The 14,951-nt window shown below is 38.8% G+C and overlaps 2 protein-coding genes, 1 long non-coding RNA gene and 1 pseudogene across 8 annotated transcripts; 3 read left to right on the forward strand and 1 right to left on the reverse strand.

Moving 5' to 3' along the window:
* Positions 1–813: 813 nt before the first annotated feature.
* LOC122330283 (GTPase IMAP family member 7-like) lies at positions 814–3,037 on the reverse strand. Of its 5 annotated transcripts, none has more exons than XM_043227168.1 (3): positions 2,812–3,037; positions 2,583–2,715; positions 814–1,829 (listed from the first exon to the last, which is right to left on the reverse strand). In XM_043227168.1, coding segments are annotated over exons 2-3 (981 nt in total). In that variant the 5' UTR covers positions 2,584–2,715; positions 2,812–3,037; the 3' UTR covers positions 814–849. The 5 variants fall into 5 exon arrangements, with proteins under 5 accessions (XP_043083103.1, XP_043083120.1, XP_043083111.1 ...); XM_043227185.1 differs by having other exon boundaries at positions 2,583–2,735; XM_043227176.1 differs by having other exon boundaries at positions 2,583–3,037.
* Positions 3,038–3,143: 106 nt separating this feature from the next.
* On the forward strand, positions 3,144–4,790 carry LOC122330682. 2 transcript variants are annotated; one of them, XR_006248053.1, is made up of 4 exons: positions 3,144–3,280; positions 4,372–4,397; positions 4,517–4,598; positions 4,774–4,790. It is a non-coding gene; the product is annotated as an uncharacterized LOC122330682 (long non-coding RNA). The 2 variants fall into 2 exon arrangements; XR_006248052.1 differs by lacking the exon at positions 4,774–4,790 and having other exon boundaries at positions 4,517–4,660.
* Positions 4,791–4,957: 167 nt separating this feature from the next.
* On the forward strand, positions 4,958–5,644 carry LOC122332739 (annotated as a pseudogene).
* Positions 5,645–7,379: 1,735 nt separating this feature from the next.
* LOC122330340 (GTPase IMAP family member 9-like) lies at positions 7,380–9,595 on the forward strand. The gene is made up of 3 exons (XM_043227278.1): positions 7,380–7,558; positions 8,188–8,223; positions 8,292–9,595. Exons 1-3 carry the CDS (start codon positions 7,525–7,527, stop codon positions 9,131–9,133), a joined length of 912 nt encoding a protein of 303 aa, XP_043083213.1. The 5' UTR covers positions 7,380–7,524; the 3' UTR covers positions 9,134–9,595.
* Positions 9,596–14,951: the final 5,356 nt, after the last annotated feature.

Consider the following 14,951-nt stretch of genomic DNA (forward strand, 5'->3'; position numbering starts at 1 on the left):
AATAATTTCAGCAATTCAATCACTTTACTGTTCTACTAAAAAAAAAGAAAGTAGCCTGCTTGGAGTAAATGAGAATATGAACGTGTTTTGACCCTGTGATATTATTTATTGGCGATGAAATGACAATTTATGAACTAATTAAATGAACATCAATGTGGTGTCTGCTTTAAGTGTAGGCTAACTGCTTTCTATATTTAGATTAGATTCTGTGCCACTATAATGCACATCATGTTTACCAAACCAACAGTTTTTGTTGTGCTTTGCAGTGTTTGTCGCCATAAATGTCAGTCAAATGGACACAAAGGTGTAGATTTGATAAACTGTGGGGTTGTTGGTCTTAAATCTCTTTCGTGTTGATTCAGGTCTGAAATCTGTGGGTTTGATGCATGAAAAAATTATGGCGTCAAAGGCTTGGGAACCACTGATGTTCGTTTGTTTGTTAAACACAAGAGCTCTTAGCTGAACGTGTCTGCAGGAGTCAGATAGCATTTGACGTGTAAGATACGCTTCTGCAAACGAAAGTGAAAATTTAAAGAGTTCTCTGGTATTTTGCAGAAATTTGGCATTTGCTCGATTTAATACTTTTTGTGTATTCTGTAATTTTCCATTCTGACCTCTGAGCAACGCCAATTACATCAGGTTATCCAATCTCAAGTAAAGACTCAACACTTTTTTTGTAGATGTTTTGAGCTTCACGGAGAACTGTTTATTGTAGTGCAATAATAACAAACAGACAACAGAATCGACACTTATTTCATATGAATACGGTGCACACGTGGTATTAAATGCACATGCCATTTCCGAACTTCTTTTGAGATACATGTTTGTTCCACGCAGCAGTTCGGATGGTTATCTGAAATGGTGTCTGAAGAGGGTATAAACCACACACCCTTGCAATCCTTTTAATAACATAGCTGATAAACCACCTGGAGCCACAAAATACCCTGCGACCAACCCAGCGGCACAACCGCTTGTGACTTCCAGCAGTTTGACGCATTTCGGATGCTCTTCAGTGAATCTCTGAAGCCATCTGTCGGGTATCTGTGAGCAGACGGCTCCTGACACCGCTGATAACACCCCTCCAGCACAACCACGCAGAAACGTGTTGACATCAAACGACCCTTCGTTCCTCATATTAACAAAACCCAATGCAAACACAGTAAAAGCACTGACTGCGCACAGAGGTTTCTTCTTTGTAAACCTCTGCAGAAGCGCTTTGCGTGACTGACTCTCAAACATCTGTAGGGTGTAGCAGCTGGTCTGGTTTTCAGACACCATCCGCTGGATCTTGGTCAAGAGTTTGGCGACCTGCTCTCTGTCGTTCAGATCCGTGTTGTTCAGTGAATGAAATCTCCCTCCACACTCCTCTGTTAGTTTGGACAGCCCAGCGTTGCTTCTAATGAGTTGATCGATTGATTTATTTTGAAGCTGGTCTCCATGTGTGAACAGGACTAGAGTGTGTTTCACAGCGTTTTCACCAAACATCTGCTTGAATAAGAGCATGGTCTCAGCATCTTGCTGAGTGAAAGTGTGTAAAGGGAAAACCAGAAGAATGGCGTGGATCCCTGAAGAGCACGTCTTCAAGCCTCTCTTTAACTCCTCATTGAGACCAATATTGGTGGTATTGAAGAAAGTCGGGGTGTCCGTTACTGTAACTCTTCTGTTGGACACTTCAGCCGTGTGTTTTTGGCATCTGTTGGTGATGGAGGTCAGGCTCCGACCGCTCAGAAACACATTTTCACCCAGGATAGTGTTTCCAGAAGAGCTTACTCCTGAACCGGTTTTACCGATCAGCAGAATCTGAAGATGCTCCACAGTTCGCTGCATCACTGAAAAACACAAGAGACATAGCCATTAATAAAGCCAGAAATTCAGTAAAGTCTGTATCCAGCTTTTTCATGGAGTAAGCCTATGGGTGAGGCTCCCCATAGTTAGCCTTTATATTAACGGTAAAACACCAGCGTGTTCATAATTAAGCTAATACCTTAAAATAATATGCCGAGACACACCACTTTTCAGTCAAGCAGCTAAACCGTTTTGTAGGCCACAGCAAAACATAGCCTGATGCAGATGAGACCGGAAGCTAGACCCATATTTACAAATGCACACATTTCTACAGCAAAAAAAGGTTTTTTGTTTGTTTTTTGGTTTTACTGCAAGACAGAATGGAGACAGCACCACTGACATAATACAAAAAGAGAAAAAATCATTCAGTAAGAAAATGTTGTCATGAGTCACAGTGCGTTTAAGAGATTTAAACAGTAAGCAAAATCTCCGCGAGAAAGACCAAACAGAATCTCGGTTTTACGAATGAAAAGTTAACGCGAAAAAACACATTTTATATAATTGGATATAAACTGGATGTAACGATCGTCCTCGCGGTTAACGGCAGCGTGACGTCATCGCACAGAGCGTGTAAATAAAAGAGCAAATACACGAATTTTAATAAAACGATGTACATTCGTATGGGCCACAGAAGCGTTAACTTACCGGTGTTCTTCTGTCTCAGTTGTTCGGTATTAACTGACCTAAATTAAAGCTCGGGTTTTGGTTTTTATGGGCTTCATCAAAATGTCCAGTACTTTTTCTTTCGATGGAAGTCTCTTGGTTGAAGCAGCAGCGGTTTCTGATCGTGGAGGTTCTGGATCTTGTAGACCAGCCCGAGATAAACTCGAAACGGTGACCGAGGTCTGAAGGTGGCGCGATCACGTTGAGCTGCAGACACAAACACGACGCTATCTTTTAATAATAATCATGCATTTAAATGTATTAATGGTAATGGTTCGTGTTATAAAGTGAAAATACTCTCACAGCAAATGAAAACAAGGGTTTACGGTAGGGGCCAGAATTCTCTGTAAAATAGGTTCTCCTGCGTGAATGTGTGGTCTAAAAAAATGACAAAAACGAAGACGATGATTTCATCCAAACCGATTTAGCCTGCTTGCATGTTTCTGTAGTACATCTTCATCACGCTTCAGATTGTTTCTGATCTTCAGCTGGGTTTTGAACAACCTTTCCCTTCAAACAATAATAACTGGAGACCCGTCCCTGGATTTAGGGTTTGTGTCGTCCTCGCTGCTATATTCATTCATGCGTCTTCACGAATCGTTATTTTGAAATCATGACAAAATATTTCACGGTCTGCTTCGACTTTATCTTTTTGGATCCTGGAAATTTCCACCGAGCTCTTTCCTCCTGTGGGCGGAGCTGATGGAGAGCACATAAATCATCTGAAACTGAAACTATCCTTTAAACAGAGAGTCTGAAGATCAGCATCAAGGTGAGCATTTACATCCTTAATCTCAGTAATAACGCATTAGCAATATCTATACAATAGTATCAAATCTATGCAAATACTATCTATAAAATATTATCTATCCAACAGCAGATTGAACATGGATGTTTGACCCCATTATCTCTTTAGTCGTTATGTTTTAAAGAAGAAAACACATATAAAACGAGTCTGATATATGTTAATGCTGCAATTGAACTAAATGCAGTAGAGCTGAATGAGGGAGGGTTCGGAAACTAAAACTGAAAGTATATAATACTGCTGAAAACAAGATGAATCCGGAGAAGAAACTCACTGCAGATGAGCTGAAAATCTGCAAAGCCAGAGTTTTAGTGTATGATGTACTGTGAATGACTTAGTTTTCACCGCAGCAGCCTCTATTTGCCAGCTTTAGGGCATCGTGCCTGTTGATATGAAAAGAGTTAATCTCACCGTTTCCTCTGATGATGTGGGGTATGTACACCACTGCATGATTAAATTATCTTGTAATTGTCCGGACTGGAGATGAACAGCACAAGCCCTGGACGTCATCAGCTCAGACAAACACTGCTGATCACCGTTTCGTTTATTTGATGTGTGTTTTTGTTTCATTTTTATACAGCATATAATTAAGCAAAGCGGCAACATAAGGGACTTGAAATTATATTTACATATCACTGTAACAAAAACAGTAACTTACTGTAGATTTATGTTTTTATCAAATTGATTGGCAACAGTTTGTTCAGATGTGATGTTCAGAAACATGAATATAAATAAAACTTTAAACATAAACAAGTCTGTATCTTTACTAAATAAAACAGCCTCACGCAAAGCATGCTGGGAACCAGAAATCCTCATAAACCTTTTCTTCTTCTGATATTGGTTCCCAAAAATGCTTGAGGCTGTTATTTTATTTATTTTTTCCTGTAAAGGTAAAGATTTTCAACGTTTAATGCTCATTCATCTTTGAACAAACTGGTGCCCCTAAATCTACAGTAAGTTACTGTTTTGTTTTGGGTTTTTTTTACAGTGCATTTAAAAAATTTCTGTTCAGTGGACAATTGTGCAAAAATTCTAATGACGATTTCCTGTTTTTACAGGAAGAACAGGTCGACCGAGGACTATGGTACAAAATATTCATTCCGACTTTTCATCGTCTAAATATGCATATCGTTTTATTTATGTTTGATTTATGACAAATGCTTGTAAAACTGTATCACGGACGTGTCTGATGATCCCACACAGGCCGAGAACCTGCGTCATAGATGTAACGATGCGGCTCAATCTTATATTAACCAGAGAAACTCACATGACTGGACCGCATGCGGTAAGCTATATAAACAGGCCACAGATCATATGAGAAATTATGTTCTAAACATGTTCTCTCATCAATCAATCAATCAATCATTTTTATTTATACAGCGCTTTTAACAACTCATGTGTTGCATCAAAGCACTGTACAGTATAATGACAGGGATGTATTCAAATTTCTTATTAAACAGAAGCAGCACCTGACTGTAGTCAATTCACGATAGTCACTAGAAGTTAAGTGTCCCCAACCAAGCAAGCCAGAGGCCAGCGGCAAGGAAACAAAACCCTGCATACAGGGAGAAAAAAAAAACCTTGGGAGAAACCAGACTCTCATGTGTTTCCTCTCTATTCAAAAAAGCAGCACCTGACAGTGGCATTAACATCATCCTGGGGAAAAGCTCGTGTCAGAAACATATCCTGGGGCAGAACATATTCCCGTGTGGAAGAAGTCTGTCTGCTGTTACTAGTGCATCCAGCATCCAGAAAGCAGTGGTTGACGGCAGATCTGTGTCTGTTATAGACACTCCTGGGTTCTTCTGCACTAATCTTTCCCAGGAGCAGCTGGCGTGGGAGTTTGCGAGAAGCGTGTTTCTCGCCGCCGGGCGTCCATGTCTTTTTATTCGTTGTGCCGTTCGGCAGGTTCACGGAGCAGGAGGAAGACATACTCAACAAAGTGCAGAAGGTCTACGGTAAAGACGTGCTGAAGCATGTTATTCTCCTCTTCACGTGACGGGGATGAGTGCATCAGTGAGAAGATGCGGCAGAGATCGGTGGGAATGAAGTCGTCAGTAGAGTTGTTAGGAGCTGTCAGGGTTATCACGTCCTCGATAACAAAGACCTGACCAACAGACGGCAGGTCACTGATCTACTGCAGAAGATCAACGGCGTGGTCGAGAGGAACCAGGGCTACTACACCAATGAGATGTATAAATGGGCACAAATGACCACGCTGGAAAAATTCTGGATAAGATTTAAGGATTTTTCGAAGCTGTAATTGCCTTTTTCCTGAACCAGGCTAACAGTAGCCAAATGAGACATATGGCTCCATACATGAGACTCTAAAGAACGCATTGAATTCAATCCTTCGCTTTTACGTCATAAAACAGTTAAATATAGCCTAAATGTGGGTGACAGTCTTCTTCTAATCAGGGAAAATTACGCATGAGAGCAAAATGAGAGATTAATCAGTTGATGTAACAGAAGAATTATATTTGTGTGAATTGAAATGTTCGTTAACAGTAATTTACTGTAAAAGTTGGCAAGAACACCATGTGAGTAACCCTTACCGTAACCATATGCTGTAGGAAGTGCATGTAGTTAATTAGTATTGCTTTGTAACAAGAACACTTTAAAATAGTGTAACCAAACATTTAGCTTCATTGTGCTTATGTGAAAAGTTGCGTTAAATGTTTAAAAAAAAATCTCAAACAGAATATAGGTGTAAGATACTTTATCTTTAGATGTTCTCTGTATAAAGAGTCTTGTGTAAACAGATCCTTTCTCTGTTTTTTTTTCAATGCTAGCATAGTTTTTTCTGATCTCTATTCACATTGTCAAAACTTTTGCAAATGCTTAAACACGCCATTTCAGAAATAAAGCCTTAATGATCCAAACCTTAAATGTAGTCTGGTTATTATCACTGTGCTATGATTGACTGTATATTTCTGTTAGAAAATAGTGCTAAAGTTTTGACTTTTTGAATCAGGCTTGCCGCGTTTTGATAAAGTTATTAAATATGTCGGAAATGAAATTAAGCATTTTGAAATGTAGAGTTTGTGTTTATTTAACAAAATGTGGCCAAAAATAAAAAATACAGTTTGGCTGATAAAAAAAAAACTGTAATGCATATTCAGCCAGCATTATTTTTCTGCATATTATGTTAAATATAGCTCAACAGTTTTCCCTTTTCTCTAAGAAACAATCATAAATATCATTACTATGGCTTGATTTTATGGTGTATTAGCTTTGACCGATAGGGGGTGCTGTCGTCATGTTTTGCACATTTTAGATTAAACTCACCTGATCCAGGTAATCAAGTCTACTACATGACTAGTGTTTTGGGCCAGGAACTCAATTATGCTGGATTAGATGTGTTTCTAGATAAACATTTCAATCCACAAATTTAGTCTTAAACCTAATCTTAAAGGTTACTCCATCTAAAAATGAAAATGCTTAATCGAGTCTTTCCAAAGCTTTGTTCATCTTCAGAACACAATTTGAGAAAATATGAAAAGAAGTATGAAAGTCATTATTTTTTTTCTTTCCACACAAAAAAAATTCTTGTAGCTTTATAATATTACAGTCGAACCATTGATGACAGATGGAGCTTTCATATATATATATATATATATAATACAGTATTTCGATTCCTCTGTATATCTATACATATGGTGAATTTGTCAGTAATTCCTCTGCAAAACATAATGAATTTGTCTTTTTCACTCGGAAATGTCTTGTATATTTGCAACTTCAAGTACATTTAAACCTAAAATTTTGAAATAGAAAAAATCGAAATAGTAAACTAATCTTTCTTTCAAATAGACTTGGAAAAAGGAAAAATTACAGCGTGCAATCAAGTGACAAAAGTCTATAAATGCTGCAGGCTTATTGTGCGTCATAGATTTAATTTTAAAAAAGCAAAAAATAAAAGCGAATATTGTTTTGTCCTGTACTTTGACCACAAGTACAGTGATCAGGAAAAATCACACAATAAAGCCTTAAAAAGATCAACTGTTTTCAGCGGTGTCCAGAAGCAGAAGTTACAGTCTACAGTGAGGATTATTTAAATATTCATCGCTAGGAGCAGGTTGTTAGTCTCTGGATGTCGCTATTTAACTGATCCCTAGTTTCGGGGAGAAAGGGCTGTATCGGATGACTTTCTTTTTTCCGCGTTTGAGTAAAAGATCGTCTTCCTTCTAGATCTCACCTGTCTGCCGTGCATCATGTCGTCCTCAAGCGACACGACAAAGAGAAGAGGTAAATGTGTCTTTATCGCAAGAGCATTTAAGTTCAAAATAGGTTTATTGGTATTAGTTTGCGAATCTGTTTACTGCGCACACATATCTATAGGAAAAAATATCGTTCTGTTTTACTTTCGACTCGATTAGGCCGGTGTCGTAAAATGCACGATACTGTCGCTGTTTTGGCTTTACGTACAGTAAGTAATTTCACAGAAAATATCCGAGAGTATTTTTTTAACGCACTTTAAACTACAAATCAACCTGAAACTAAGCCACGCACGCTGTGAAGTACTGTACTCTGACACGGATAATTAATGAACTTTAAATCTGTTTTTATAGCGTAAAGTCAACGCGATATTTAACTGCAAATGCACACCTGCAAATGTAAAACGATTCTTATGATACTGATGATGATAATGAGAGACTGTAAAAATTGGGATATGTGCAATAAGCGATGTCTTCTGTCTTTTTGTTTTCCCCTCTCCATATTTTTAGCCTTTGATTTTATGCATTTGGACCCAAACAGATAAATACAAACAGAAGTTTGCTGTTTTTCTGTGCGATAAAGTGAAATAGTATTTTTTTCCTAAACGATAAACATTTATTTTAATTGAAACATGTTTTGTTTTATTATTTTTTTTGTAGGTAGTGATGGAAGCATTGCTTCAAATACTCCAGATTGTAAGTATAACTTGTTTAGCTTGACAATATTAGAATTAAGAGAATTATTAGAATTTTTTCTCCATCAGTGTCTATGAGAAGATTCGTGTTGGTCGGATTGACTGGAGCAGGTAAAAGCTCCTCTGGAAACACCATCCTGGGCAGAAAAGCCTTCAGGGTAGCGAAAAGTGCTTCCTCTGTAACCAAAGAGTGCTCGAAAGAGACGGAAAACGTGGCTGGCAGAGAGATAACCGTAGTAGATACGCCTGGTATGTTCGACACCAGTGTTTCAGAGGAGGATCTTCTCAAACAGAAGATCGGTAAATGTATAACCATGACCACACCGGGACCTCACGCCATCATCCTGGTCATTCAGCTGGCCCTCTTCAGTGAAGAAGAGAAAGAGTCAGTCAAGATGATCCGAGCTATATTTGGAGAAGAAGCAGATAAACACACATTCGTCCTCTTCACTCACGGCGATCGGGTGACCCCCGCTGATATCGAGGGAGGTGGTGAACACCTGAATGAAATCTTGAGTCTCTATAAGCGACGTTATCACGTCTTCGATAATGAAAACATGCAGGATCGCGATCAAGTTGTAGAGTTTCTGGAGAAGGTGGACGACATGATCGCTGCCAACGGAGGTCAATATTTCACCAACGACGCTTACAAGGACTTGGAGGACATGCTGACAACCAAAGAAAACAGACTGAGGGAGGAATTTAGCGTGAAATTACAAAGCTTACAGAGCGACCTGGAGTCAAGGTTCGCTGAAGAGAAGAAGAAGCAGGACGACAGGATGAACGAGTTCAAGAGGTATTATAACGCAAGGCTCCGAGAGATCAGACAGGAGGCTCAGCAGAAACATGTTCACGACAGTAAAGTGAAGACGATTGTGGACAAGATCATTGACAAAATAATAAATAAATGACACGCATTTACAAAGCAAACCGGTTAATTAATAACAGTATTATTCAAATCTGTTTTGTACCTTCTGACATCCACCATAATAATCATGATAATCCTTAAACACTGCATTAAACATTAACATAAAGTCCAAGTGTACATAACTAATTAAAAACAACTAAATATAATCAAGTGTCAGGCAGGGAATGCTGGGAACATCGGTTTACAGGTTGACTGTAAATTATGCATCAGTTGCTTTTGTTTGCTTTTAAAAACTGTCCAATAACAGCATTTTACAGTAAAATGACATGAAAGGTCTGGTTAGATCTTTGGGTTTTCTCTTGTATATAGTACGGGAACGTACTGTTTTTACAGTTCCACTTCTTTTAGTTACAGTTGCGCATTTCCACATCATTCCAGTTTAACGTGTATAAGGCTTACAGAGTGTACAATATTGCTTGAAAATAAACTTTTACCGTAAATTTAATTAAGTGGACGTGTCTCGGATTCTGTTCAATCACAGAGCCCCCGTAACGCCGGTGAGAAGCACTATTCTGTTCTTTCACTCTCTTATTACAGGAAATGCAGTGCTGGCGCTTTTGAACTATGAAGACACGTCATCCCAGTCTTTTCATCACCAGAGAATACTGTAGTTTACGACATTCTTGTTGTAATCATATGTTTAAGTACTGGGTGATATTAATTGACTGCATGCACTTATCATCAGGTAATGGTTGGACTTTGGGTTTGGTTTGGGGTTCCTTGCATGGAATTGTGCATATTGTTGTTATTACAGTAAGTAACACATGTAAAAATGACATTTTAAAATAAATTGTTGGCCAAAATAAATATAATCGGTGCGATAAAATGCGTAAGTTAAAGTTACATACAAATTACAATGTTAAGATTACAAAGTGGAGTTACATTTGAATATTATAGGCACACACAGATTTCATTTATTTCTTTCGTAAATTGCACTATAAGACATGTTTCAGGAGTTTGGGATACAGAATATTATTATCTGATCCGTGCTTTATTTCCTGTTTGGTTTTATGTATGTGCTTTTTTTTTAAGATTAACTGTTCTGTTTTTTTTCTAAAACATTGATTCCAGTGTTAAGCCTGGTTTTGTGGTGGCTGGGCTTATATTAAAATCTATTACTTAAATTTTTCAGTCAGTCAAAGAAGTGAGATAAGATCACAACAGCACTAGAATGGACTGAGAGCAAAGTAAACCTACATATAAACCAGAAATAACGATAAATAGCAAAAACAGATAACTTTTTTTTACATTTTAAGAAACCTTGTTTTTATTATTGTTATGTTTTACGTGTTTTTAGGCTAAATAATTAAAAATGCAGCTAAAAGACAATACGTGCAGATCGATTGAGAAAAAAGGTTTACTGTTTTTGCAAATTAACTCTTAATATTATTTTTATTGTATTATTTTAATAGTATTTTTATATAGGGCTATTTAAAACAAAAAGAATAGTGCATGTTAGCTATGAACATCTTAAAAATATGAAATCGATTCTATTAATGTCAGTCAAGTTTTAGAAACTATACCGAACGCAATGTGAATCAATGAATTGCACAGCCCTGAAGAACACAGGAAAACATGGTGAAATAAAAAAAAAGCTAGATTTACGGGAACAAGGAGTTCAACGACTCTGGATGCAAGCCAACCCGAGAAGAAGAAGAAGAAGAAGAAGAACGCTTTGCGCTGAACGTTCCCGCCTTTAACTATTTCCGCGGAAAAACAAATGCCAGCTCACTTCAAAACCAACCACCTCCTTTTTTCTGTAAGGTAGGTTTAAACTAGCGTCGGTTAGACGATGCCTTTTCTCAGTTGTATCGCAGTTCTCTTGTTTTTCAACGCGTTGAAGCACGCGGGCGTTTTATATTAAATGCGGTTTTTACACAGTGACAAGAAAAGCGCGAAGAGCGCGAGCTTCTCGAGCTTCTCCCTTTCTCCCAGACATCACCTGAGAAACTGGATGTCCGAGACTAGTAAGTAATACTCTGCACAACTTACTAAAGTTACTAGACGACCCTGCTGTGTTTGCTCACTTCGCACACCGTAAATAAATTATACACAAATTATAGGGACGCTAACTATAAACATAATTCATTTTAAAAGCATCAACGTAAAAATGTAAGCCTGTGTGAAATATGCAGGGCTCTATTAACCATAAAACAACAGCCCAGAAATACCAACAAGGTAGCGTTATAGTGTTTTCTCGTGTAACAATTCTTCGCAAAACAAGAATGATATGCTAATCTTTATCATGTATGTTCCTTGTTTACATTAGGCTGCAGCATACGATTATAATTACAGTAAACATTATTAAATCGTGCATGCATTGAAAGCGAAAGACTAACACTTCAGTTACAATTTAAAAAAAATTATATATATTTATATATATACAATTTAAGTGTTACTGTTTGAAGAGTTATTGAATTATTGGAAAATGACATATCCAGCCAGCGTTTAGAACTATCGCCTTACTTTAGCCTGATTTAGCTTCATTTAAACTCAGGTAGGTTTTCTTGGGAAATTCAAGCATGGCACTGCGTCATTACGTCACGTCTGTAAACGTAAAGAAGTCGTCTCGGTTACTAGACTATCGCTTGAGGATCCAGGAGGTGACTTCTAGCTTTTCCTCACAGCATCTACAATAGCTAGCACGATTTAGCGGGAAGAGGGTTTCTTCAGTACGGTGAGGACTCTTATTTGGGTCATATTTTCCAAGATGTAGGATAGAATCGGTTTTGGATTGGTGCAGTTGTCCTTACTTGGTTTTCGAAACATCAATATTTGTTTACAGTATCGCATGGTATCATTCCAGCATCATTTTAAATGTTCAGGTAATTTTATATTGGATCCAGATACAACAACAATAAAAATAATAATAATGGAATCAGATGCAATTAAGCACCAAGTGGGACTCTCTGGACCATCAAGGTTCTTACAGTACCATTCTCACATGCTATATTCATTGCATTAAAAGTCTTTGATATGTGTTTTTTTGTTTTACAGCACTTTTGATTTCTAAGCCCCATCGCAGAAACAAAGGAATGTTAGAATGCATGGAAATTTGAATTTGGTGTTACTGGGAAAAATAGGAGCCGGGAAAAGTGCCTCGGGAAACACAATATTGGGAAGACAAGCGTTTAAATCAAAGGGAAGTTTCAGTTTAGTCACACAAGACATAGCTGTGGAAACTGGGACCGTCTGCAAACAACGGGTCACCGTTTATGACACACCGGGATTATCTAACGCGAAGCTGAGCGCTGATAAAATCCAGAAGATGCTTGACATTTTCAAGACATGCGAATCGGGTCTCTGCGTGTTCCTGCTGATCATCAAAACCGGCAGATTTACCGAAAAAGACAGACTGATCGTGAAGAGAATCGAGGAGCTGCTGGGAGAAACACGTTTAAAGAAAACCTGGATCGTCTTCACTGAAGGAGATCAGCTGGAGAAGGAGAAGATGGCGATTGGTGAATTCATCTGTGAGAATAAACAACTGGAGAGACTTGTGAAAGAATATGATGAGAGATACCATGTGTTCAACAACATGGAAAAAGGCCTCACCAGACAAGTTCAAGAGCTGCTTGGGAAAATATATAAAGTGTGTCCTGAAACAAAAACAGAGTCCTGGTTATGCAAAGTCTTACATGTGTGTGCGTGTGCGTGCGCGTGTGCGTACGCGTTTGTGTGTTTGTTTTTTTGTGTGCGCGTGTGTGTGCTTGTGCCTGCGTTTGTGCGCGCGAGCGTGCGTGTGCGTGTGTTTGTGCGCGTGTGTGTGTTTTTTTAACGCAGGAAATGGAGCAAAGGAACCACTTCCCTCTTCCCAAGGTGAGTATGTATCCGGGATGACCCAGATACATACAATAGGTGAGGAACGTAGGAACGTAGATTGACCAGTAAATCGAGAGCTATGCCTTACAGCTCAGCTCCTTCCTCACCACGACGGACCAGTACATCGACCGCATTACTGCACCGATCCGTCTGTCGATCTCTCGTTCCATCTATCCCTCACTCATGAACAAGACCCCAAGATACTCAAACTCCTCCACCTGAGGCAGGAGATCTCTACCAACCTGAACCCTAGTCTGACTGGGAACCATGGCCTCAGACGTAGAGGTGCTGATTCTCATCCCAGCCACTTCACGCTGCACGCTGTAGGTCCTGGCTCGATGCAGCCAACAGGAGAGCATCATCTGCAAAAAGCTCACCCGCAAAAGGTCACCAAACTGAACCCCTTCCAGATAATGAACAGGACCCGCTACAAATGGCAGCCCTGCCGGAGTCCAACATGCATCAGGAACAAGTCTGACTTAATGCTGGAATTTCCTGCTCCGATCATACAGGGACCAGACAGCCCTTAGCAAAGGGCCCCGGACCCCATACTCCCAGAGCACCCCTCAGAGGACACCACGAGGGACCCGATCGAATGTCTTCTCCAAATCCACAAAGCACATATGAACTGGTTAAGCAAACTCCCTCCAGTACCCTAAGGAGGGTATAGAGCTGATCCAGTGTTCCCGGACCAGGACGAAAGTCGCATTGTTCCTCTTGGATCCGAGGTTCGACTATCAGACGAATACTTCTCTCCAAACTTGAAACAAGTTCTAATGATTATTTTAGTGACGAAAGATCAGAGGTCAGATGCAGTAGATCTCTCCAAAGACGTATATCTGATACACTAGGCACCAGTGTGACAGCAAATGATGGTTTCCTTCTAGCGCTCTCTCTGCATCTAGACATACACACACAGAAACACTTATCTTACTTCATGGTTGCCTGGATCAATCCTAAACCTTATCAGGTATGGTTTGTAACAAACTGACAATGAGAGCAGCTTCTCAAAGTAAAAGGCAGACTAAAATTATTTTCATCTTTGAAAACAGATTGCATTGTTTGCCAAGTCGTCCAATAACGCAACAGAAGACAGTGACACAAACATTGGTCACAGCTGTCTTTTATAGAGTTTGACGCCAATTATGCATCTTGCCTGTTTATTTTATTATTTTTTTTATAAAAGGAAACGCAGGACATATGTGGATTGCCTAATGCATACTGTAACATTTGAGAGCCCAGAAACTTACCTCAGGGGACAGCTGTAAATATGTACATAAATATTCTCTCATTTCTGGTTCAAAGGTAGCTTTCAGTGTTTTTTCAAGTTTGAAGGTGCTTTAAGTAACATTCAGTTGCATTCTTGGCATTGGGACAATCCCTGTGGCAAACCTCAAAGTTTTTTTCCGCATACAATGCATTGCATTCAGATCAGAATGGTCAAAAGCTTTTACTAGAAATTTCTTCTCCTGTGCAAAATGTCCATTAATATTACAGACACCCTGTGGAAAGTTACTTACGCCTTTGTTAAACTAATTGGTCCAAATAGGGCTTTACTTACTGTAATATCATGTAGACATAAATCAGTTTCCATGTTTTCACTAAACTGTATTGTAAGTTAATAAATGTAAATGTGAAAATGTGCACTGTGTTAATACAAACATGTCACTGGCAGACGATCCAGTTACACTTAAAACTGCACAGTAAAAAAAAAGAAAAGAGCACAGGGTTCTAAACACAACTTGTGACTGACTTCCATCGACAACATTTCGAAAAAGTAATTTTCATGATTTCATGACTTGTATTTTAGACTGTGATTGCATTGTGTTTTATGGTTTAAGTCCATAGCCATATAATAGATTTTAGAGTGAACTACATGAGTAAATACGTCTTGGCTCTGGAACCGGCTTGGAGGTTGCAATGATTTATATTTATTAAAATTTTCATAAGAAATGATGCACATCCCAGACAAAGCAATG

The sequence above is a fragment of the Puntigrus tetrazona genome, chromosome 3 (genome assembly GCF_018831695.1).
Source record: "Puntigrus tetrazona isolate hp1 chromosome 3, ASM1883169v1, whole genome shotgun sequence".
Taxonomy (NCBI): domain Eukaryota; kingdom Metazoa; phylum Chordata; class Actinopteri; order Cypriniformes; family Cyprinidae; genus Puntigrus; species Puntigrus tetrazona.